This window comes from Artemia sp. Qi Xiang Cuo, chromosome 6, assembly GCF_049724085.1.
Source record: "Artemia sp. Qi Xiang Cuo chromosome 6, ASM4972408v1, whole genome shotgun sequence".
NCBI lineage: Eukaryota > Metazoa > Arthropoda > Branchiopoda > Anostraca > Artemiidae > Artemia > Artemia sp. Qi Xiang Cuo.
Genome location: NC_142799.1, coordinates 55,261,472 through 55,284,168, shown reverse-complemented (window position 1 = coordinate 55,284,168; position 22,697 = coordinate 55,261,472). Strand labels below are relative to the sequence as shown.

At 35.7% G+C, this 22,697-nt stretch overlaps 1 protein-coding gene across 7 annotated transcripts in view; it reads left to right on the top strand.

Annotated features, from left to right (window-relative positions):
• LOC148951400 (uncharacterized) overlaps positions 1–22,697 on the top strand; it is a 218,272-nt gene that overhangs the window by 150,032 nt on the left and 45,543 nt on the right. For 6 of the 7 annotated variants that reach the window (XM_089090845.1, XM_089090846.1, XM_089090844.1 and 3 more), the window contains 2 exons: positions 619–957; positions 6,926–7,089. In XM_089090845.1, the coding sequence (XP_088946971.1) occupies positions 619–957; positions 6,926–7,089 (503 nt within the window). Of the gene's footprint in view, positions 1–618; positions 958–6,925; positions 7,090–17,247; positions 21,286–22,697 lie in introns of those variants that run through there. The other variant, XM_089090847.1, reaches the window with a different exon arrangement.

Sequence of the window (22,697 nt, the reverse complement as noted above, 5' to 3'; positions counted from 1 at the left end):
AATGTCCATCACATGCTAGATGTTCTATTCCTTATATTCCGTCACATGAGTAATATTCTATTCCTGGATAAAGCTTTCAGTAGCATTAGGAAATTGAGTCCTGCAAGTATTTGTCTTGATTATTGAGTCCTTTATTGTATTGCAACCTCTGCAAGTATTGAGTCCTGCAAGTATAACCATATCCAGGGGGGGGGAGTTGGAACCCAACACCTTTCTCTCCCGGAATTTTTATCTGGATCGTAAAAAAGTAACAAAAATACGTATAAACAAACTTTGATTTGTGTTTTGTAAAGTTTTTTTTCGTACCCTTCCCTCTCTCGGGTAAAAATATGGTATACAACCTTGTCTGCAAGTAAATAATTTGGCTGACCTACCCCAGATGCATTTCTTTAAAATGACTGTATAGATTTGTCTGTTCCACCATATACTACAAAGACGTTTAGAATAAGTAACTTCAAAAAAGTTCCCAGAAGCGAACTGCGTGCTGTTTCTTCATTCAGTGTTTGATAAATCTTCACTTCTTATGTAGATTTTTTTTTTAGTCTACAAGATTTTAGCCTCTTGCATTTTTTATTCTTTTTTGCTTGAAAATAAACGTATTTATTTATTTGTTTACAGGTCTTCCTCCTTAACTTGCTTCGAAGATCCTCCGCCTCTAATAACAAAGAGGACAACAGTTGATGAAGATAGTCAGTCTTTATGGGACTATAGAGACATAGGTTCAAGCCCCCGTCTTCAGAGGAAAGCAGTTGAATATCCCCGACTTCGTAGTCGTCCATTAACCGACACTTTTGGCTCAGATAAGAATGTCGTCTCAGATAGGAGAAGTTTAGTTCTCGAAGATCAATCGATGCGAACGAAACAGTTAGAGGTGCTTGATAACCTTGTAATAGCAACAATTCATAATTTATCTGGAAAAATCAGAGGGCAAGCGGACAACCTTCTTAAAAAGCTCAGGTATTAATTGATGTTATTTTTTGCCTTTTTTAGCGCTTAAATTAAACAGTGTAATTGTCCTGAAGTGACCTAGTTCGGTTATAATGGTGTTCTCTCTTCTTTTTTGTCTTCTTTATATATCAAATTGTTATTACGTTTTTCCATCTTTCTGGGCCTGTCTATGAATCGAATAAGCGGTTACACTATTTTGGTTAGAAAACTGACATTACTTTTTGTAAAAAAAACAAAAACAAAAAAAACATCGATTTATATGTGTTGTTGTGGACTACAAAAATGCAAAAAAGTTCCTGAAAAAGAGATAAACTGAAAGAATTACGTCATTCAAATACTATAGGCTTAAAAAAAAGAGCGGGAAAAAAGCCCATGAAACGAGAAAGGAGCAGCTCTTTGGCTTGTACTATATATTGATTTGGGCTTTTGGATCTATATCTCAGTTTAACTTTGGCTTTCGTTATGTATAAGTCCAAGTGTCTGTTCGGGATTGAAATGACAGCTGAATAATTTGAAGGAGACACTTCAATAATTCAAGTCCTTGGTGATTCGCATTCAAATCACGAGACAGCAGTAATGTCAAGAGTAAAGTGGGTTTTGATTTGACATAATTGGAGCCCAGAGTTCTGCCCGAATGAAGTGAGAGCCATTAAAAAGGACAGAAATTGCCGGATGAGGCTTCCTGATGGTAGGGTTTCGCTGGCCAAGACCTGGTAAACTGGCTCGTTGGCTAGTACATATATAAGGCAGCTAAGTGTCGCTATATGGCTCTTGAGCGCTAGTGTTTTAAGTCCCATAGCTCACTCATTTGCTTTTCATGTCAGCTAGCCGGTGTATAGAGGACTTTCAGCTTTTCTTTATATTTGGCTCGATCATGGCTGGAGATAATATTCTATTGAAGAAACTTATACTGTGTTTCACCTGGGACCACCCCTCAAAACTGTCAAAGTCAAAATAACAAAGAGTTCTTGCGGGCGTATTCAAGGGTAGGTGTCGAAGGTTACTTGGACCATTGCAGAGGGCATTGCATAGCCAGAATTGAAAAGTAGAGTTTTCAAATCCTTTGGTCGTTTCAAAACTGGTTGATGAAATCAATATTATTATAGGTAAGGTAATATTCTTATTATTCATGTTATAACTGTCATAAATTTTGTATACAGATGAGTCAGTATAAAGTTTTTTTTTTCGTTTTTCAGGTGGGAGAAACTCCCTCTTGTTTCCAAGAGTACAGGGTTTGAAATCATGTATTTTGGAGGTATTATCTATCCTTACTTAATATTAACATTTTACTCAAACAATATTATTATAGGTAAGGTAATATTCTTATTATTCGTGTCATATTGTCATACATTTTGTATACTGATCAGTCAGTATAAAGTTATTTTTGTTTTTCAGTTGGGAGAAATTCCCTCTTATTTCCAAGAGAGCAGGGTTTGAAATCATATATTTTGGAGGCATTATATATCCTTACTTAATATTAACATTTTACTCAAACAATATACTGCTTCATTATTTGGTCCATAAGGTTTTTGAACTTCAAATTTCTATATTTTGGATATTTTAAGAAGAGAAACTGTCTGTAATTCTAATTATTTTCCTAAAGTCCAAGAATTGCTGCAAATCAGTAATTGTTGTTAACAAGTAAATATTTGCAACAGCAAATAAGCAACACTGTTCATAGTTTGAATGCTGGTAGTATTAGCTATTGCAGGCTCTGGAAATCATTTGTTGAAGCTAAGTTGGAACAATTTGATGATAAAAAGCTACCAGGGAGGTAGCGTAATTATAATAGAGGGCGGATATGTACTGCAGAATTAGTGGTGAATTGACCCATCGCCCTTCCTTCATAGTAGCTGATGTGCAAACATAATTTGATGAATCATGTGAATCAATTTAGTTAAACCAAGCATTAAGATAAATGTCTATATTAGCCATTTATCTTGTATGAACTACGTGACTTTTCGGGAATGAATATGCCACTGTGTGGCATTACCTCCTCTGCTATTGGGAGGCTAAATATAGTTTTTGATACTTTTAAATCGATTGACCATCTCAATCGAGATGGTCCTCTTTTACACACTGACCGGTAGACATTCAACTGACGCAACATCTAATGGGCAGCCCATATCATATACGGAATAATTTTTGTTCGTTTTAATTTTTAATGTTGCGCCTTACTTTCAATTGAAAGAGCTTGTTTTTTTTTATTTGTCTTAGCCCTCTCACTGAACCTTCAGCTGAATATAGAGCTAGTTCTAGGGAGTGGGGAGGTCGAAATTGATAACTAGTCCCTCTTGATTTCCGGGAATATTTCTGGAAATCAATTGCAACATAAATTGTAACATAATTACAACAGCAAATAAGCAACAAACGGTTGGAATTAATTGCGCTGAACCTAATCTGCGTTGTTTTATTTTCCTCTGCCATGTTTACTTTCTCCTATACTAATTCAGAATTCAGTTCATATAACTGGGTATATTTACTTTTTGGGGTAAATTTTTTTTGCCCCCCTTCTTGTTCCTAATGAGTAAATTTAGTTGCTAATTCTGACCTAAGAATCTTACCCCCTTCGTTATTATCGTATCAGGCCCAAATTTCAAAGCTAGTATAAGTTGCCCTTGGACCAAGGTTCCACCTAAGATTTGAGAAATTAAATAGAAGTGAACACTTTGGGATATTTGTTGGATGAAAGTATTTTGTTTGTAGTTCGGCTGTGATGATTCAAAAGGCATTATAGGATTTTTGGAAAGTTTAGGGCTGCCGCCGCCCCCCACCCATTAGAATAAAGAAAGGTCTATCAAGTGTTTCAGTCTGTAATATCTAATCTAATTTATTCCTAAGAAGTTTAAAATTTTCTTTTATTCCTAAATGCTTTAAATCCTCTTTTCTCGCCTACAGTTACTGTTTTAAATTGCAGCTTTTGATATCAAAATCGTTTACCTGGGCAGCTGGGTTGAATCTCCTCCTATTCAGAATCAGATTTCCGTGGGCAAGGAATTGCCTAAGTTTCGTCGGGATAAACCCATGGAACTGAATATCCCGAGGAGCAACTTCTTATTTAAGAAATCGAAGCTGTTGATTATTTTTCAGAGATGTGTCTACGTCCATTTAAGACATTACCGTTTCCAGTAATAATTCAGAATTCTTAACTAATAATTCTGAAGCTGCCATAAAACTGAAATGAACTTAAGCACCAAGCTGTAAGTAAAAAAGAGCTGCAAAACCGAAGGTGAAAGATCGAGCCACATGCCCTTCTAAATTGCTATTAGATAAAACTACTGGCTCTGACAAAAACTTACCTAACTCGTATTGTAATTAGTTGTCAGTTTTCTTGACTGCATCATTCTAAAGAAGAAAAATATAAGAAATTTTGCTGATTTTAATTATTTACATACCATTAAGCTAGCAATCAAGATTTATTGTTGTTTGCAATTTAATTACTTCTCACTACTTTCTTTGTAAAAAGCATGTTACTTCCGAGTTTCGTCATGTCGAGCATTTTAACACATATCCATGGATTATGTATCATTTTGTTTTGCAATTTTTAAGAATGACATTCAAATCGAAACTGAACCGTAAAATGGTACAACTACCTTCTTTCTATTCTTTTTTTCCTGCTATTTATTTGTTTAAATAAAGGACAAAACATGTCTTTCTGTGTGTTTGAAACCGTTCTAACTCAGACCTTATTTGGTATACAATGAAAAATTATATGGTTTGTAATTCTGGGATAATTTTCTGGCCCCCTGTCCCTCAGGGATTTGAATTGAAGTTATCAAGTGTTTTGGGCAATAGGTTGCATAGGTTGCATCAAGACTGGGCTGGGTAATTGTAGACAGAAACACGTGCCCTCCAATCTCTTTTGGCTCTTAAAGAGTGAACTAGAACTTTCAATTTCCAATTGAATGAGCCCTTTTTGAAGTTTATACGAGCATCCCTTCCATAAGACCCATATATGCCCCTAGGGCATAACTAATAACCCTTGCCCTGAAGACATGACTAAAACCTCTTGCAACAAAAGAGAAGCATTTCTTTCTTCTTCTTCTTTCCATTGACCACCTTTTTAAAAGTCCTTGGTAATTGTCCTTTTTCTTGGATAGAGCAGTGAAAGGGCTTGTAAAGAAATTTCCTTCTACAAATTCTTGTAAATTTTCAAGGTAAAGTTTACAAGGTTCATTGTAAATTTACAAGGAACCTTCTCGTGTCATCTTCCTTCTTTCTTTTTGATCTTTTATGTGAAACCCAAAGAAAAGGAGAGAGGGAAAGGTCGACAAACCCGGGTTGGAGAATTCTCAGTTTGTGACAGTCCATTTTTGCTAGTCTTTTATAACAGGCTATAAGAAAATAATTAGTGTTATTATTAAGAGTCACTATTAAGAGATTAAGGGACTGATTGATATTGCCCTGGGTGTTCCAATAATCCGACTAAGAAATGTCACTTGTTTCAGAATTAAAACGATGCCAGAATCTATGATATCGCATCCCCCTAGGGTCCTAGTTGCTCTGAGACTTATTACGCCTTTTTGAAGCAATGAAACTCTGGGAATAAAATCTGTTTTTCCTCAGATGCTAAAATGGTGTGCACTGACTCGAAGTTCAAGTTAGCTCCAGAAAGAGTTTAGCTTGCAAGCCTGAGAGGAGCGTAAAATTTGTCTTTGTTTTAAATGAATAATGTGAGTTTTATTTTGTTTAGCATTTCCCGTAAGTATGAAAAACACCATTCGATAAAGTGGAAGAGGGACAAAAAATAATTTAAATTATTTATATAATATAATAATATAAATTATTTATAGATAGTGTCAATGACAGGAAAAATACAAAAAAAAACTTAATTTTTCATCTTTCCTGGATACAAATAAATACTGTGCACATTGAGAGTAAAACGTTTTCAGTATTCTGAAAATATAAAATAAAATATAGATATAAAAAATAACCACCACGAAAATACTTTATCAATTTATACCATATTTGGAGCCTTAATAAATTGAACAGAGGCTAGAACGCGTTGAGTGTAGATAAGGTATGGTGATATTAGAACTTCCAGACGCGCAATGAGATGAACGCGAATACGTTATAATAATTAAAAATGAAAAACTCACTAAATTGTTAATGTGAACACAGTGGTGTGCAAAAAGACTCGTGTCGTGCAGACAAAAACAATATAATAACTCTAATTTTCACTCCCCTCTTTAACCGATTCTCATGTAATTTTTCTTCTAAAAACATCAAATGGGGAAAAGTGTTTGAGCTCCCCTCATAGTTTGTGACTCTGTAGATAATTTTGTCGCACATTCACAACACGGCTTTTATAAATTCGTGTTAATTATAAAATTTGTTTGACTCGTATTTAGAGTTAGCTTAGTTGAGTGTTACTCTTGTAACAGCCATTGATCTGAATCTTATGCCTAGATATTATACATAAACTAGATATAATTTTTGGCTCGCTTCTAATTTGGACATTTATCTCAAACTATATGTATGAACAGACACGTTCGCTGGTTTTTTTTTGGGGGGGGGGAGGGGGGGGGGGTTCAATCAAGCAAAAAATCTGCCAAAAGTGCGGAAAACTTCAAAAATCAAGACACTCGGAATGGGTGAGGCACGATCCCAAGGGACCCACTCTGTGTATGTGCCTGAGTGGGAAATTTCTATTTTACTAATGACGCCTTACTGGCGACATATAGTCGTAGTGACTATATTACTGGAGCAGAATATACTTTTTATCTTTTCCAGTGATTGTAGTCAATGTTAAGAAAGAAAAGACGAAAGTTATGCAATAAAGATACTTTCTGTTTGTTGAGTTTTTTTTATTCCTCTTTTTTGCCTCATCCTTCGTCTAAATTACGTAACTAAACTGAATAAGTGAAAATGGAAGTTCAGGAATCAGTACAATAGCCATAGCTCTACTGCAAAACGAAGCTCTACAGTATTTTTTTCTTCTGTATGTTTTTTTTTCTAATGTAATTTTCGATTTTAGATCTCAGTTCTTGGATGACCCAGCACGATCACAAGCCTTAGACGCCGTCTTATACCGTTTAAACGAACCTGAAACCCCACCAACAGCTTCTGCAGTGCGTACCACTTCACGCGATTTGGCGTCTACCCTCAAGATACTCAAACGAATTGATCAAGTCTTTCAAGGTAAACGTTTATTCCTAAAATTTGACTATTCCTAGGAAATTAAGTTCATTTTCCGACTATTTCATATTTTCCTGGGGATGGGTGGGTACTTTGGACCGACCTCTAAGCCCCCCTCCTGTGTACAGTTTCGTATATTTTCAAACGTAGACACGCTAAATCTAAACCATTGCATAATTGCATTTACTTTTTTTGTAGATATATTCTTTGCTTTTGTAACATACCATTGTTCGGCAAAGTTGTCCCTTTTGGCTGAATAGTCGTCTGCGATGAAATATCAATAAAATGTCTCTTGCATCAAATTCATAAATTGCTTGCATAGACATTATCATTGAAAAGGATGTCCCACAGGTTGCCAAAGTAAGTTTCTGGGTGGTATCTGAAGCCACAAAAAAAAAAATTTTAACCTAAATTTTCCAATTCTTCGTGAGGGGGTGGGGGTTCTCTAGACCCATACTAAAATATTTTCTCCTCAGCCCTTATTTGGTAAGTCGCAAATGACAGCCACCTTTGTTGCAAGTTTGATTGCATAATCTTTATCCTCAACAAATGTAATCAGTAACTTATTCTGAATTATTGGACTTCGTCAACAGTGGTTTCCAATAAAGTCATAGAATTTGTGATGAAAGCCTTCATTCAGTGCAAAATAGCTAAATTTATTACATTGCGAAACTGAATCATATTTAAGGAGGCCCTAGACGGTCAATCATTTTGATCAACAGAAGTGTGATAGATTAGCTTTGGTCAAGATTGATGGATTGATTGAAGGGTCGATTGAAGGTTGATTAAAGAACACGTCAATCGATTGACGGAAAGTTTTGATCAAAATGACTGACCGTCTGTTGCCTCCTTTACGAAAGTAAAATGCTCCATTCATTCATAAATCTTCATACATGTGAAAGCCATTATACCCATTTTTGGCTATAAAAAATAGACCATCTTATAAAGCTACTCGAGCAGTACTGCAAGCAGGGCTGGATTTAAGGCTTTGACGCTTCTAGGCCCAAGGATTTATGCCGCTCCGTTTTTGCAAAATTTTCAGGAAAATTCCCAAAAGTTTAGGGATAGTGGAAGCACTGAACAGATCACAACTGATGAGCCAAAAGTAATGAAAGAGAGATAGGTAGTACCGAACTCTCAGCTGTTATTCTTGGGAGACATCTAACAGTTTATAAGTGGTGACGGAATTCCTCTGTTATTTTAAAATCATTTTTCTGTGAATAAGCAGCGTGGCGGCGGAGTGCACCTGGCCCTTTGACGATAAATCACATCAGTCCAGTTTTTGTTAAGAAAAACATTACTCAGTGATAATTTATTGCGCCCCCTGGCTTTGTGTGCCCCTAGGTCTCGGCCTAATGGGCCTATTTGTGAATCCTGGTCTGACTGCAAGCTGTGTTATGATTCAAATCATTTAAATCTTTCACGTTTTTAGTTAATCCAAATGAACGTATCCTACTAAGCTGATGTATACAAACGTACTTTTCAAATCGATGTATATAGAATTATTTAGAATCAGATTTGGATCCAACCATCTACCCTGGGAATTGAGATCCACGGTCATAGTTTGGGTCTGCACCTGATCTTACCTCTGCGTAGAGGAGTAGGAGGGTGATCAACACGTCGTTTTAACCACCTAATTATTAGACGACTGTCATAATCATTCAGCAAATCAATAGTTAGGGTGTCGGATATAACTGTATTTTTTTCTGACGATTTTGAAGCCTTATGTATTTTTGTCTTCCTTTTACATAATACGTAGCCGTCCTAGCCGAGTGGTTAGCGCTCAGGACTTGAAATCTTGAGGTCAGAGTTAGAGTCCTGCTGTCGCTGGCTATTTGGTTTGGAACGGGGGTCAATGGTTTCACTCTGTAAGCTCGGCCAGAGTTGGTCCAGCTCCAAATGAGTACCTGGAAAAATCTGGGGGAAAAACACGGGAAGCGTTGAATGGTTTGCCCGCAACCACGCACTGTACTCCCAGCCGAAGGCGAAGAATCAGGAGATCGGTACCTTCGCAACGCAGACCTTTGGTCAGCCTGCGAAAAGGTTCAAGGGGGGACGCCAGTCCAAAGCCGTTTTGGCGGATTTGAGCCCTTTTCCTGGTCGGCAAAAAGGCTCAAAGACAAAGGTATCAGATTTCACACAGACTTGAGTAAACAAACTCGAAGAGGGCGACTTCCAGGAGTTCCTTACGCTTTCAATATTAGTTACATTTTATGATAGATACTTTCACGGAGTGTAATAGGTAGATATGACACTTATTATATATCCTACTTATTCGCATAATTTGTCGAATGTCCAACTCTTAAGCTAACGCTTTCAAATTATACACACCAAATAAATCATTTCAAGAGCTAAAGCTTCACTAAATCAAAGTCCAACTGACCGCTTTTGAACAAAAGGAAGCTTTAACCCCCTCAGCATAATTTATGCGCCCACATCCGTTTGATTCCAAGTATTTTAGGCTCTTTGTCGGGTGATAAGCAATTTGAAACGTTGGTATGTAAAGTATTCGAAGGGACTGCAGTCAGCAAGTGTTTTTTATAAAAATAAGCTGCAACCGCTTCAATAGAATATTTTTCACTGCATTTTTAAGTACCAATTACGACAATATTGACTGCAGCGATCTTGCAGGCAAACCCAAAATAGGTTTTTGAGTTTTTTTGGGATTTCAGGAAAAATAGGTGTCGGCTTTAGCATTTTGCTAAATCAAAATGTTCACCTGATTCTATTCTATTAGAAAAGACTGAGACCGCCTAACTGCCTCAACTATTAATGTCAGTCAAACTCAAAACGCTTACTATGGGAGAGATAAGGAAGGTCGCTTCAAGTATGGTCGCCCCTTAAGCTAAAGGAAGTTTTACATGATAAGGTGATTAAATAGAAAGTTAAATAGCTATAAACGAATTAAATAAAGATAATATTTGTTTCCAAAAGGCTATCACAAACTCTGAGAGATTTTGGTTTGCTTAATACGATAAAATATTATCAGAATTAAGAGAAAACTTGTAAATATTAAGAGGGAATGAAGATCTTCAGATGTATATGTTAAATGGATGCAAGAAACAATCCTTTGAAGTAATAGACTCAAGCAACTGGTTGAAATTAGAAAAAAAAACTGCATTGTCTTCATTATAAATAAGGGTGTATTTTGCTATTGCGCAATTATTAAGATTGACAAGATAAAAAAGTTTTTAGTTCAAAACAGCCAAAAAAAACTAATAAGTTAATTTTTTAATAATTGATATTTTTATTTCTTAATATAATTAATAATTAAAATAATAAATGTTAGAAAACCAATAAATTAAATTTTAATAAATTAATATTTTAGTAAGTTAATATCTAACAGTTTTTTTTTCAGGGGTGATTGCATCGACCCATCGATCCTAGAATATTGTGAGAGGGCTTATTCGAACAGAAATTAAAGGTTCTAGTGCCCATTTTAAGTGATCTAAAAGATTGGAAGGCAAATGGACCCCCTCCCCTGGCACTTTTTTCCCAAAATCGTATGATCAACATTTTTACATAGCCATTTTGTTCATCATAGTTGAAAGGCCCAATGCCTATACCTTTGGATATATGAACCATTCTCCCCCCCTCCCACGGCCCCAGGGGAAGACCTTTAAGTTATAAAACTTGTCCAATGTTTACGTATAGTATTTGTTATTGGGAAGTATGTATACATTTCTGGAAGGGGGGTGAATTTTCTGCTAGGATTTTTCCACAGGGGAATTTTCCATGGGGAGGAAAATTTCCAGGGAGTGAACTTATCAGGGAGAATTTGCCAGAATTCTTGTACAAAACTTTTTTTTTATGTCTTGCTTTCTCTTTTTCGTCTCAAGTTTACGCGTGGATTTGTTAAAGGTGATTGTCCTGGATAAATTTTCACCGGCATTGAATTGTCTAGATGATATTTCCGTCGGGATTGGGATTTCTCCGTGAAGGTGGGGCCAGATTTCCTGGCATTATTCGAAGAACAATCAGAAATTAAAAATATAAAAAAAGAAGTTTTTTTCAACTGAAAGTAATTAGCAAAATTAAAACTTAAAACGAACAGAAATTAGTACGTGTACGAGGGGGGTTGCTCCTCCTCAACACCTCGCTCTTTATGCTAAAGTTTGAATTTTGTCCCAACTGTCGACTCCTGAAACACAAGGCTCGTTTACAGGGCCGTATCCAGGATTTTTGTTCGGGGGGGGGGGGGGTTACCCGTTTTTTTTCACGTGGACTTTGTCTAACATCCTCGAGCAACATTACGTTAGCTCGAGATTGTTAGTCCGCCCCTTACGAACGAGGAAGCGTCCACTAGGCATATTTTCGTATCTTTAAGGTTTTTTTTTTTTTTTTAGTAACGAAAAAACAAGACAAGTATTTACATAAAGTTAAATACTACAAACTAAATTTTTGTTTTTCTTTGGAGACAGCAAAAACAGTTAACGCAAAAAGAAGCCAAATAGTACAAGTAGTCTATATATTTTTTTGTTTTTTTGTTGTTGTTTTTTTAGCTAAAAGTAAGGGCGAATATCTATAAAACGAAATCCAGGTGACGATTTTTCTTCCCTGCAAAAATGTCGATGACCTTGCCAGGGCAGATGTCAACGTCCCTATGGACTGCAAGGAGGGCTAAGCCACTCAATCGTTCTTCTCCTGTTGAATTTTTCAGCCAGGTTTTGAGCCCTCTGAGCGTTGAGAAACTTATTTCCGGAGTAGCAGTGCTAACAGGTAACGTCGCAAGAACAGCCAGAAGAAGAAAAACATTTTGAAAAAAGGTGGCGTCGCATGCCTGAAGCGAAGACACAGCACAAGTAGGCCTCTCTGATACCGGAACATTCTCCCACTTGATGCGCCATAGTTCAATTTCTTGCTTCAGACAGTCTGGCTCGGGAAGAATATCGCTATACAATTCAACCAATGACTCCAGGTTTAATGCCTTCAGATCAACAGAAACAATTTTGGCAGGAGAAAGGACGCTGAGATTTGACAGCAGTTTCTGGTGAAGCACAAATTGTTCTTTCAGCTCGAAAGTGAAGGGGTCCAGGAAAGGAATAAAGAGCGAGGTTCTATAGTGGTTGAAAATGTCTGAATCGTCTGTATGCATACTCCGGCCACCTCTCGTCCTTGGACGAGTCATCTCCAGTCCTAAGTCGCTGCAAAACGCTGGGCTTCGTCGAAAATAGCCGTGAAAGCAGTAGCAGCATTTCCTCGCATTTCCTTTGTTTTTGAAAGGACAAATTCCACGTGCCTGCATGCAGCTGCCAAATCACAGTCAACTGACTGAAGAGTTTTGCACAGTGGAAGCGTAAGGCAGAAAAGCTCTTTGACCACATGGAGACACACAACAAATTGCGACTGTTTCATAGTGTCCAGCAACTGCGCCGCTTTTGCAGAAGTCTCTGCATTTCCGTTCTCTTCAAGAGCTTCCAGGGATCGCAGGGTTGGTCGGTACAGCTCAAGAAAACGCACGACTGAATCGTGGCGCTCCACCCATTTTGTTTCGCAGAGTCGGGTTAAAGTATGTTTCCTCGAATGCGGTAGTATTTCATTGATCTCTTCTATTAAATTCTGTGTCTTGAGTTGGGAAGTCTGGTAAAAAATGCAGACTTGGTAAAAGACATAGAAGAAATACTTAAATGCCAGAATAGAGTATACAGAAGAGATGACCATGTTGATACTGTGCCCACTACAATAGATGTAAAACACCTTCGGATACTTTCCATGTATAACACCCTGAACACCCCTAAGATGTCAAGTCATCACTGCCGCACCGTCATATCCCTGACCAACCATCTTGTTCAGATTAAGACCAAGGCTTTCGAGAAATCGCAGGATTGATGAAGCCAGACCATACCCATTCAAATCAGAAACTGGGGTAAAACCAAGGAAGTCCTCATGCAGGTTCACTTTGAAAGTGTAGCGGACGCAAACAGACAGCTGCTCGGTATTCGAAACGTCCGCCTTTTCATCGGCAAGCACCGAAAAGCATTGACTTGCGTTTACTCTTTCCACAATAGACAGCTGAAGAAGCTCCCCGGATGTGACAATAATACCATTCTGGATGATGGGAGAAAGATATGTGGCATTACCGGCTGGAGAAAGAAGATGGTTCTTCAGAACATCGTCACCGTGTCTCGCCCTCAGCCGCAGTAGTGCTCGGAAATTGCCATCATTGTGAGAAGGTTCTGGACCCGAGACCGAAATGGGGCTGGAATCGTCGGTACCACGAAGGCCAAGCTCTTGCCGCCCATAAACTTTCACCGTCTCAACAATTGGTCGCAACTTCTGGTGATTTTCTTGAACCTGTGCTTTCCTCGCCGCGTCTAGTTGGTGCACGATATTGTCCTACCTTTTCTTCGAGACAGAAATGAAGTTTTCAGCCGATACGATGCAGTTTCTATGAAACTGTGCTTGTTGGTGAGCTGTGAAGCACTCTATCGCATCCTTCCAGTTCCTGAATGGTTTGGTGACTAGATTCCCCAAGCGCTGGCGGCAGCCTTTGCCAGCTGTCTCTGACGAGAACGGGACGCAAAATCTGCAAAAAGCAGCGTCCTCAGACGGAGAGTAGGACAACCATCTAAAACGAGTGAGCCAAGTTAACTGGAAATTCAGCATTTGTTTTTTGTATACTCGAAAAATCTGGGAGATATCTGGAGTCCAAGGGCTTTTCAGAAAACAAAATTTAGAATTTGCATCAAGACCGGATGATTTGTTGACAAAACGATCGATGTCATTTGCAAACAACGACAGAGCTGGGTTGGTGCAGGTGCGTGTTGCGTCGTGGTTGGTTCCAGTGTGCGTGATTCGGAGGCTTCAACGATGGCTCCAGTACCCTTTAGATCCGGTGATGTAGATGAATGCTCTACAGATATCCCGCTAACGCCGATGTCAGAACCATCTCAGGGCCGCTTGGGCGGGAAAAATGAAGGAATGTCACACTTCCTCTTTATGTTGAAAATCGCTCTTCTCTTATCCAAGTCCGAAATTGAACTGAACTGACAATCTTGCACTATCTTATAACATTTACCTCGAACCCTCATTAATCCGAATTTACTGTACAAGGTCTGACCTTGCATAATAATGCGAACATGGGGTTACCTCATTACGTAAGCTCATCTCAACCGTTTACCCACAAAATTGCAAAAAGATTTTTTGTGCCACAAAACGCATTAGGATAATAACGTATATTAACCCTAATTTACTATGCAAGGTCAGGTGAACATGGGGTTACCTACGGTTACCTAATTGCAAAAGCTGATCAGAACCGTTTACCCACGAAATGCAATAGGATTTAGTGTGGGAGCATATTTTTTTTCTGGTAAGGTTTTGTCTTTAAAGATATTTTTTAGACTAATTTTTGACTCAGTCAAAATTTTCAGGGGGGGGGGGGGTTAAAAACGGGGAACCCTCCCCCCCCTGGATACGGCCTTCATCGTTTAATTGGAACATTAAGAAGCTTTTTTAAAAGTTAAAAAAAAAAACTTTAGCATAAAGAGCGATGTGTTGAGGAGGGGGCATTCCTTGTGATATACGTAATAATTTCTGTTCGTTTTAAGTTTTAATGTTCTCCTTACTTTCAGTTGGAAAAACTAGTTTTTTATTTAATTTTTTCTTCAAGGCCTGAATTACCGTTTGCAGTCTTTTTTTTATCTTGGAAGAAAAGTTCTTAGAAAATGTGAAAAATTGAGAAAAAGAGGAGAAAATGTTAGAAAGTTTAGTCCACAAGCGAAACTCTTCGATTTATTTCTTTTTTCAATTAAAAAGATCAAAAAAAGGATCGACACTGTCGTAAACCATTGTAGATTAACTGGAAAACAAAAATTGAAAAAAATCTGTACACAATTCAAAAACAATGTATATAAAAACTAAAAGGAAAATTCGAAAAGATCAATCTCGCGTAAAACTAATGCGAATAGGAAAAAAAATAATAAAAAACTACGAAATGCTTAAAAACTTACTAAATTTAAGAAATCAATCAAAGAAAAAGAGTTGTCAAAGCTAAATGTTAATTAAAAATAAGAGAGCATATAGACTAAAAAATTGAGTATAACATAAACTAAAGTGTAATTATCTTTGTTTGTTCTTAGCTTAGTCTGGAACTTTGGCTTTTCTCTTCCTCCCAGGCAGGCCGTTTGTAAAATTATTCTATGGACATGGTCCTCTTGCATTCTAACAACGATCCCAACCCCCTAAGCGGTCCTTTTATAATGTGGTCAAAAGATGCATTAACTTAAGAATGTTCTCTTTTATCTGATATGCCAGTGTTTACAAGGGACTTTTATTTATTTTTTTCTACACGTGAAAAAAAGTCAAAGATTAAATATATGATTTAAAGTAATTAGCGAAACTGCAAGATTTTCCAGAAATGGAGAGGCTACTGGGAGACTGTGTGTGGCAGTTTTGTCAAGGATGGGTTTCAGGGTTTAATTAAAGTTGTTACAGTATTCCTTATTGCTGCTACCCAAAACAGTAATTAATGTTAACTTTCAGCTCCCTGTTTTTGATATCAGTGTGAAAAGGGCTTAACTTTATGATTAGGTGTTTTGGAATAACATTCATGACAAATAATGAATGGTCATTAGCAATAATTACCTTTTGGAGCCCACCCAAATTCGATGCTTCGATAAAGCGTAGTTTTATTGTTGTCTAAGTAAAGCTATGTCAACCATATCATTCATGAATTTAAATACCAAGGTTCATTAAAAGAAAAAAAAATATGCAATGTTTCCAATGTGGTTAATTCCTAAATGTTAAATCCAGCCAATTTCTTTTATTTTTAAAGTATCGATGCATGAACGTAGCTGAAAAAAAAATATTTGACATTTTAGTCTCGAACGGAATTCTAAAATGTTTTCTTAGATATAGTAGCTGTTTCTAGAATCCTGTGAAAATACATGATTTCTTTCCAGAGGAATACTGAATCAAATCGACCTTGTTTAGAATTGTTTATTGTTTTCGGTTTTTTAATGTATTGTAGGCTTAAGGCGTAATATAGTCCCTGCAGCTCTGGCCAGAAGAGCTAGCTCTTCCCCTTTTCAAAGCTGAATAACTGGATTGCGATCAGAACGTATTCTTTACGTTGTCGGTTTTTTTTATCCCAGTCAGTGGCTGTTTCTCCTATTTTGATAAAGTAAATTTATCTTAAACAAATGCGCCCAGTGGATACAGGCTCCTTGGGGGGGGGGGGGATTTTAAGAAGAAAAACAACTCGTCTTGGAAAAAAACATTCACACAAGTCCTTTTGGTTGAAAATGTGCATCCGCTTCCGAGTAGTGTTTCTTCATTAATTATTTTAAATTAATTTGTTTTTCTTCAGAAATTTCATTTTGAGTTATTTGTTTTAATCGAAAACGCAAATAGTCAGAATATTTTGACTTATCAAACAATGATCTTCAACGGACGAGGAATAAAAAAAATAGAAATATTTTAAATATCAAGACAAAAAATTGCGAAGAAGAGAACCTTTTCTCTTCTTCGCAATTTCTGTTTTGTCATGATTAAAAAATAAATACCAATGGTGACTCGTCTTCATTCATTCCATTTGCTTATTAATTTCTAATATACCATTGGAAGGCAATAGAAATGAAAAATATATGGGTATTCACTAACAATTGCTTTAAGCTTACATAAGGTTGCCCTGATTAAAACTATAATTAAATAAAGCAAAGGGCTACAAAACAGTAACTGCAAAATTAAAGTAGCCGGGGCTAGTGGCTACTTCACGGCCAGCTTAATCAGGTATAAAGATACGTCAAACAAAAAATCAGTTGTTAAAATGACGAAGAAAACAATCTGCCGAGTATGCCCCCCCCCCCCTGGAAACCAGATTCAAGGTGAAATAAAAAAATGAAAAATAAAGCTCCTGGTATAACCTAACCCACTGGAATGTACTCCCGGTGGCCCTCATGACACAAAGAAACTACCATGGGTTTCTGTCGCCGACGTGAAACTTTATTCTTTCTTTTGGTAAGACTCAAGCTTTTTATTCCAGTTAGTTTAGTATAGATTTCTTTGTGTATTTCTTGGTAAGGGAGAACAATTCCGTGACAAAAGTTGAATTGTCTATATTTCACTCCAAATAGTTATATATTTAAAAGTTCTTAAGTACGACGACTACAAGGCAATTTGGCCTTCATGTTTATTTACGAATAGTCGTTGTTTTTTTTCTAGTTCTTGATGATACGCTTTTTGAAGAAATAGAAGAAGATGACATGCGAGGAGATATTTAATAATTCTTAAATTTATAATCAAGTCTTTCCCTATTTTAACAAGTCCTAAAACTAAACCCGTCCTGTGGACCAAAGAGTGATCCAATTTAACATTGTTTCATCATAGGTGCAAGTGATTAGTCTCATTGTGATTTTCTTGTGCTTATTTGTGAAGCTTATTTTATTGTGCTAACTCTGGTACAGCTGCGCCAGAATTCTTTGCGTTGTTTAAATTTTTGTAGTGTCGATAATGTTGAAGACATTGGATAAAGAAATTCTTGATAATGTTTTATTTCTGAAAGTAGTATTATCATGTCATCTCGTGCATTTATTTAGTTATTTAAATTGATGCTCCTTTCACTGTTAAAGTTTTTTGTTTTTAATTGAATTGTCTAGTAATCATTCAATAAATGTCAGGTTGATCGTTCTCATGTTCCATTTTTTTGACAAAAAAAATTCTATAAATGATAAATTAACATAATCATTATCAATACTAATTAATGTGAATAATTAATCAAAAGATGTCTTATTAGTGTTAACGATAATTGACAATAAGTTTTTATAGCCAATGTATTAATATAAAATAGATCAAATGAAGTTTATATTTTGAGCCCTTCCCTGTCTGAGTCTAAACTTTTCCTTTAATAGTTAGCTATTAAACTCTTATTGTGGCTTACTGAAAATGCCGAATAATCACAATAAATAAGAATGAAACTAATCCAGTGCTGGTCGTTGAATATTAAACGATTTTTTAACCAATTTGATTAAATTTCCCTCTAAAATGGGTTTAAATTCATTATTCATATTCAATCAAAGACCCCATTTTACTAGACACTAAATAACCCTATTTAAACGATCACTGCGCGTCTTTGTTTATCGACAACAAGCATAAAACCGTCTATCAAACCGTTCTTTGGGTTATTTTTTTTTCTCAGACGTTTAAACGTTTACGTTTTAATTTTAACAATTACCGTTTACGTTAGAATGTTAACGTTTTTCTAATGATATATAACCTAATTTGATAAATTTTCGTCCAAAATTTATTTAAAGTCACTATTCATACTCAATCAAATACGCCATTTTACTAGACTCTAAATAACGCTATTAAAACGATCACCGTGCGTCTTTGTTTATCGACAACAAGCATGAAACCGTCTATCAAACCGTTCTTTAGGTTATTTTTTTCTCAGACGTTTAAACGTTTACGTTTTTATTTTAACATTTACGCTTTACGTTAGAATTTTAACGTTTTTCTAATGATATATAACCTAATTTGATTAATTTTCGTCCAAAATTTATTTAAAGTCACTATTCATATTCAATCAAAGACCCCATTTTACTAGACACTAAATAACCCTATTTAAACGATCACTGCGCGTCTTTGTTTATCGACAACAAGCATAAAACCGTCTATCAAACCGTTCTGTGGGTTATTTTTTTTTCTCAGACGTTTAAACGTTTACGTTTTAATTTTAACAATTACCGTTTACGTTAGAATGTTAACGTTTTTCTAATGATATATAACCTAATTTGATTAATTTTCGTCCAAAATTTATTTAAAGTCACTATTCATATTCAATCAAAACCCCATTTTACTAGACACTAAATAACCCTATTTAAACGATCACTGCGCGTCTTTGTTTATCGACAACAAGCATAAAACCGTCTATCAAACCGTTCTTTGGGTTATTTTTTTCTCAGACGTTTAAACGTTTACGTTTTAATTTTAACAATTACCGTTTACGTTAGAATTTTAACTTTTTTCTAATGATATATAACCTAATTTGATTAATTTTCGTCCAAAATTTATTTAAAGTCACTATTCATATTCAATCAAAGACCCCATTTTACTAGACACTAAATAACCCTATTTAAACGACCACTGCGCGTCTTTGTTTATCGACAACAAGCATAAAACCGTCTATCAAACCGTTCTTTGGGTAATTTTTTTTCTCAGACGTTTAAACGTTTACGTTTTAATTTTAACAATTACCGTTTACTTTAGAATGTTAACGTTTTTCTAATGATATATAACCTAATTTGATTAATTTTCGTCCAAAATTTATTTAAAGTCACTATTCATATTCAATCAAAGACCCCATTTTACTAGACACTAAATAACCCTATTTAAACGACCACTGCGCGTCTTTGTTTATCGACAACAAGCATAAAACCGTCTATCAAACCGTTCTTTGGGTAATTTTTTTTCTCAGACGTTTAAACGTTTACGTTTTAATTTTAACAATTACCGTTTACGTTAGAATGTTAACGTTTTTCTAATGATATATAACCTAATTTGATTAATTTTCGTCCAAAATTTATTTAAAGTCACTATTCATACTCAATCAAATACGCCATTTTACTAGACTCTAAATAACGCTATTAAACGATCACCGTGCGTCTTTGTTTATTGACAACAAGCATAAAGCCGTCTATCAAACCGTTCTTTGGGTTATTTTTTTTCTCAGACGTTTAAACGTTTACGTTTTAATTTTAACAATTACCGTTTACGTTAGAATGTTAACGTTTTTCTAATGATATATAACCTAATTTGATTAATTTTCGTCCAAAATTTATTTAAAGTCACTATTCATACTCAATCAAATACGCCATTTTACTAGACTCTAAATAACGCTATTAAAACGATCACCGTGCGTCTTTGTTTATTGACAACAAGCATAAAGCCGTCTATCAAACCGTTCTTTGGATTAGTTTTTTCTCAGACGTTTAAACGTTTATGTTTTTATTTTAACATTTACGCTTTACGTTAGAATGTGAACGTTTTTTAATGATATTTAACCTAATTTGATTAATTTCCCTCCAAAATTTATTTAAAGTCACTATTCATGTTCAATCAAATACACCATTTTACTAGACTCTAAATAACGCTATTTAAACGATCACCGTGCGTCTTTGTTAATTGACAACAGGCGTAAAACCGTCTATCAAACCGTTCTTTGGATTAGTTTTTTCTCAGACGTTTAAACGTTTACGTTTTGATTTTAACATTTACGCTTTACGTTAGAATGTTAACGTTTTTTTTAATGATTTTTAACCTAGTTTGATTAATTTCCCTCCAAAATTTATTTAAAGTCATTATTCATGTTCAATCAAATACACCATTTTACTCGACTCTAAATAACGCTATTTAAATGATAACCGCTCATTATTGTTTATCGATGATAAGCAGAAAACCGTCTATCTAAAATCTTTGGATTTTGTTTTCAAACGTTGGGATTTTTAACAAGTGAACCTCGCAATACGTTAAAATTCTGAGTGGCAACCCCGAGCTACCCAAAAATGTAGCTCTCAAGACTAATACATTGCCAGCAAGTATTAAGAATTGTAAGGACTAAGTTTCCTCTGATAACTTTGTCATTACAAAAAAACGGTATTCTCCCTTCCCATTTTAGTAAAACCTAAGAATAAGTATAAGCAATTCTTAAATATTTTATAACCTAATGTAAACTAATAATCTATGTATAATATACCCCTAAGAATAAGAATAAGTATTTCCCCACCTCTAAAGCAATCCGCTAGTGACACCCGTGCGGATCAGTAAACTGTTTTAAAAAGGGTAATCAGTTACCAATAATAAAGCTTGATTTTATGACGAAGAATTCTATGACAAGGCTTGAATTTTCAGTGTTGCTTTAATTTTTTGGTAATAGAGAAATTTTGAGGCTCTTGTAAACTTAAATTTCGCTTTACAATGAAGTATTCTGTTCAGAACCTTGTGTGGCAAAAAATATTAGTCTGTATTTTATTGTTTTTAACCTGCTTATTGGATATGATAATCATTTAAGTAGCTGTGATTTTCCCTTTAAATATTATAAATTGCTTATGATCTTGTTTGCCTATCCGAGTGATTGTTGCTATTTGTAAGTTTTCTTAGTTTTTATTACAGCGTTATTGCAGCTCTTTTCCGATATATATTTAGCTCCGTTTATACTTGTTTCCGGTTGAATAGCTTTTTATTCCATTAAAAATTTACAATCTCCTTGCTTTTACTTAGAGTTTTACTCTGGTATTACCTTCAGTTTCATCATTCCTTCGTTTTCGTGTTTTACCTCCATTTATATTGCCGCCCTCATTGTCATCATAATGCTATCAACCATCCGTAAAATGAGGAGCTTCTTCATCAAGCCTTCGCCATACCATCTTTACCATTGCGCCAGATTGTTTACTGTTTCTAACGGTTTTTCTGAAAAACGGTTAGTACACACAGTTTTGAGTTTATCGGGTTGAGTTATCAGTGTGTAGAACAACATGGCATTGGGCTGAAGCAGTCGAATTTTGTGTTAGGGAGGGGGTGCAAAACTGTGTTTCTTTGATCTGCACAAAAAGCACACGATACATTTTGTTTTTTGTGAGTCTTATCGAACAGGATTCACCATGGGCGTAGGGAAGGGGGGCAGGGGGGTAGCTGCCCCCCCCCCCCTAGAACTTCCAATTTACGATAGATATTAGCGAGAACTTTTCGTATGTTGGAATTTTTTGTTGGATGTTACCTGGTAGATGGTTAAAAAAGCGGGAAATAAACAGAAATTTTCAAATATCGTTTGCGATATCAACATTTACGTTTCGATCTTCAATATTGATTTTCGGTCCGATATATATATATATATATATATATATATATATATATATATATATATATATATATATATATATATATATATATATAGGAGACTGGCCCACGATCGGCTGATTTTGACTTGTTTAATTCTCCATGAATTGATTCAAGCGATAAGAAGTTGCTGAGCATGTCAAAGCAAAAGTAACTCATTCCATCCTTGAAAAAGACAATTAGAAATACTCCGCCATTTTTCCACCTGGATGCCTCTCTATCCAAGTGGTCAAGAGTGCCAAACCTGGGCCATCCCGGCACTGGTTCAGTCGTCTCTGCCTTACGTTTTGCCACCGGACAAAAGAAAAATGACCAGGGGAACATTAAAGCTTGTTTTTTGGCTATAAAATTAAGAAACAATATGGTCAGCATAAAAAACTAAAAAATGATTTTCTTTAAGGTTTAAAAAAAAATAAAGAGCATTCATTTCAAATTATACATTGACTAATCAACACCAAAAGTAAGCTGCTCCGCTAATCTTGGAGCTCTATCTTTCAATGGTTTCAGTTTTATTTCAACTTCTGTCTTTATGACACTATTCATCTCGTCAGTTAGCGCAAAGTCTCTTGCTCCAGTCTTCTTCCAAAAGAGGACCTTAAGTTCTTCAGTTGCTACTTTTGATAATGATAATATTGTGAACAGAATTCCCTTTCTTGCTCTTCGGCTCAATCAGAATGTAATCACAAGCCTTGACTTTCTCAGTGTCAAATTAGAAGTTGCTGGTAGGGGGATTGTCTTCAATGTCTATGCTGGGGTCTGAAGAGTTGTTGTATACAGGATCA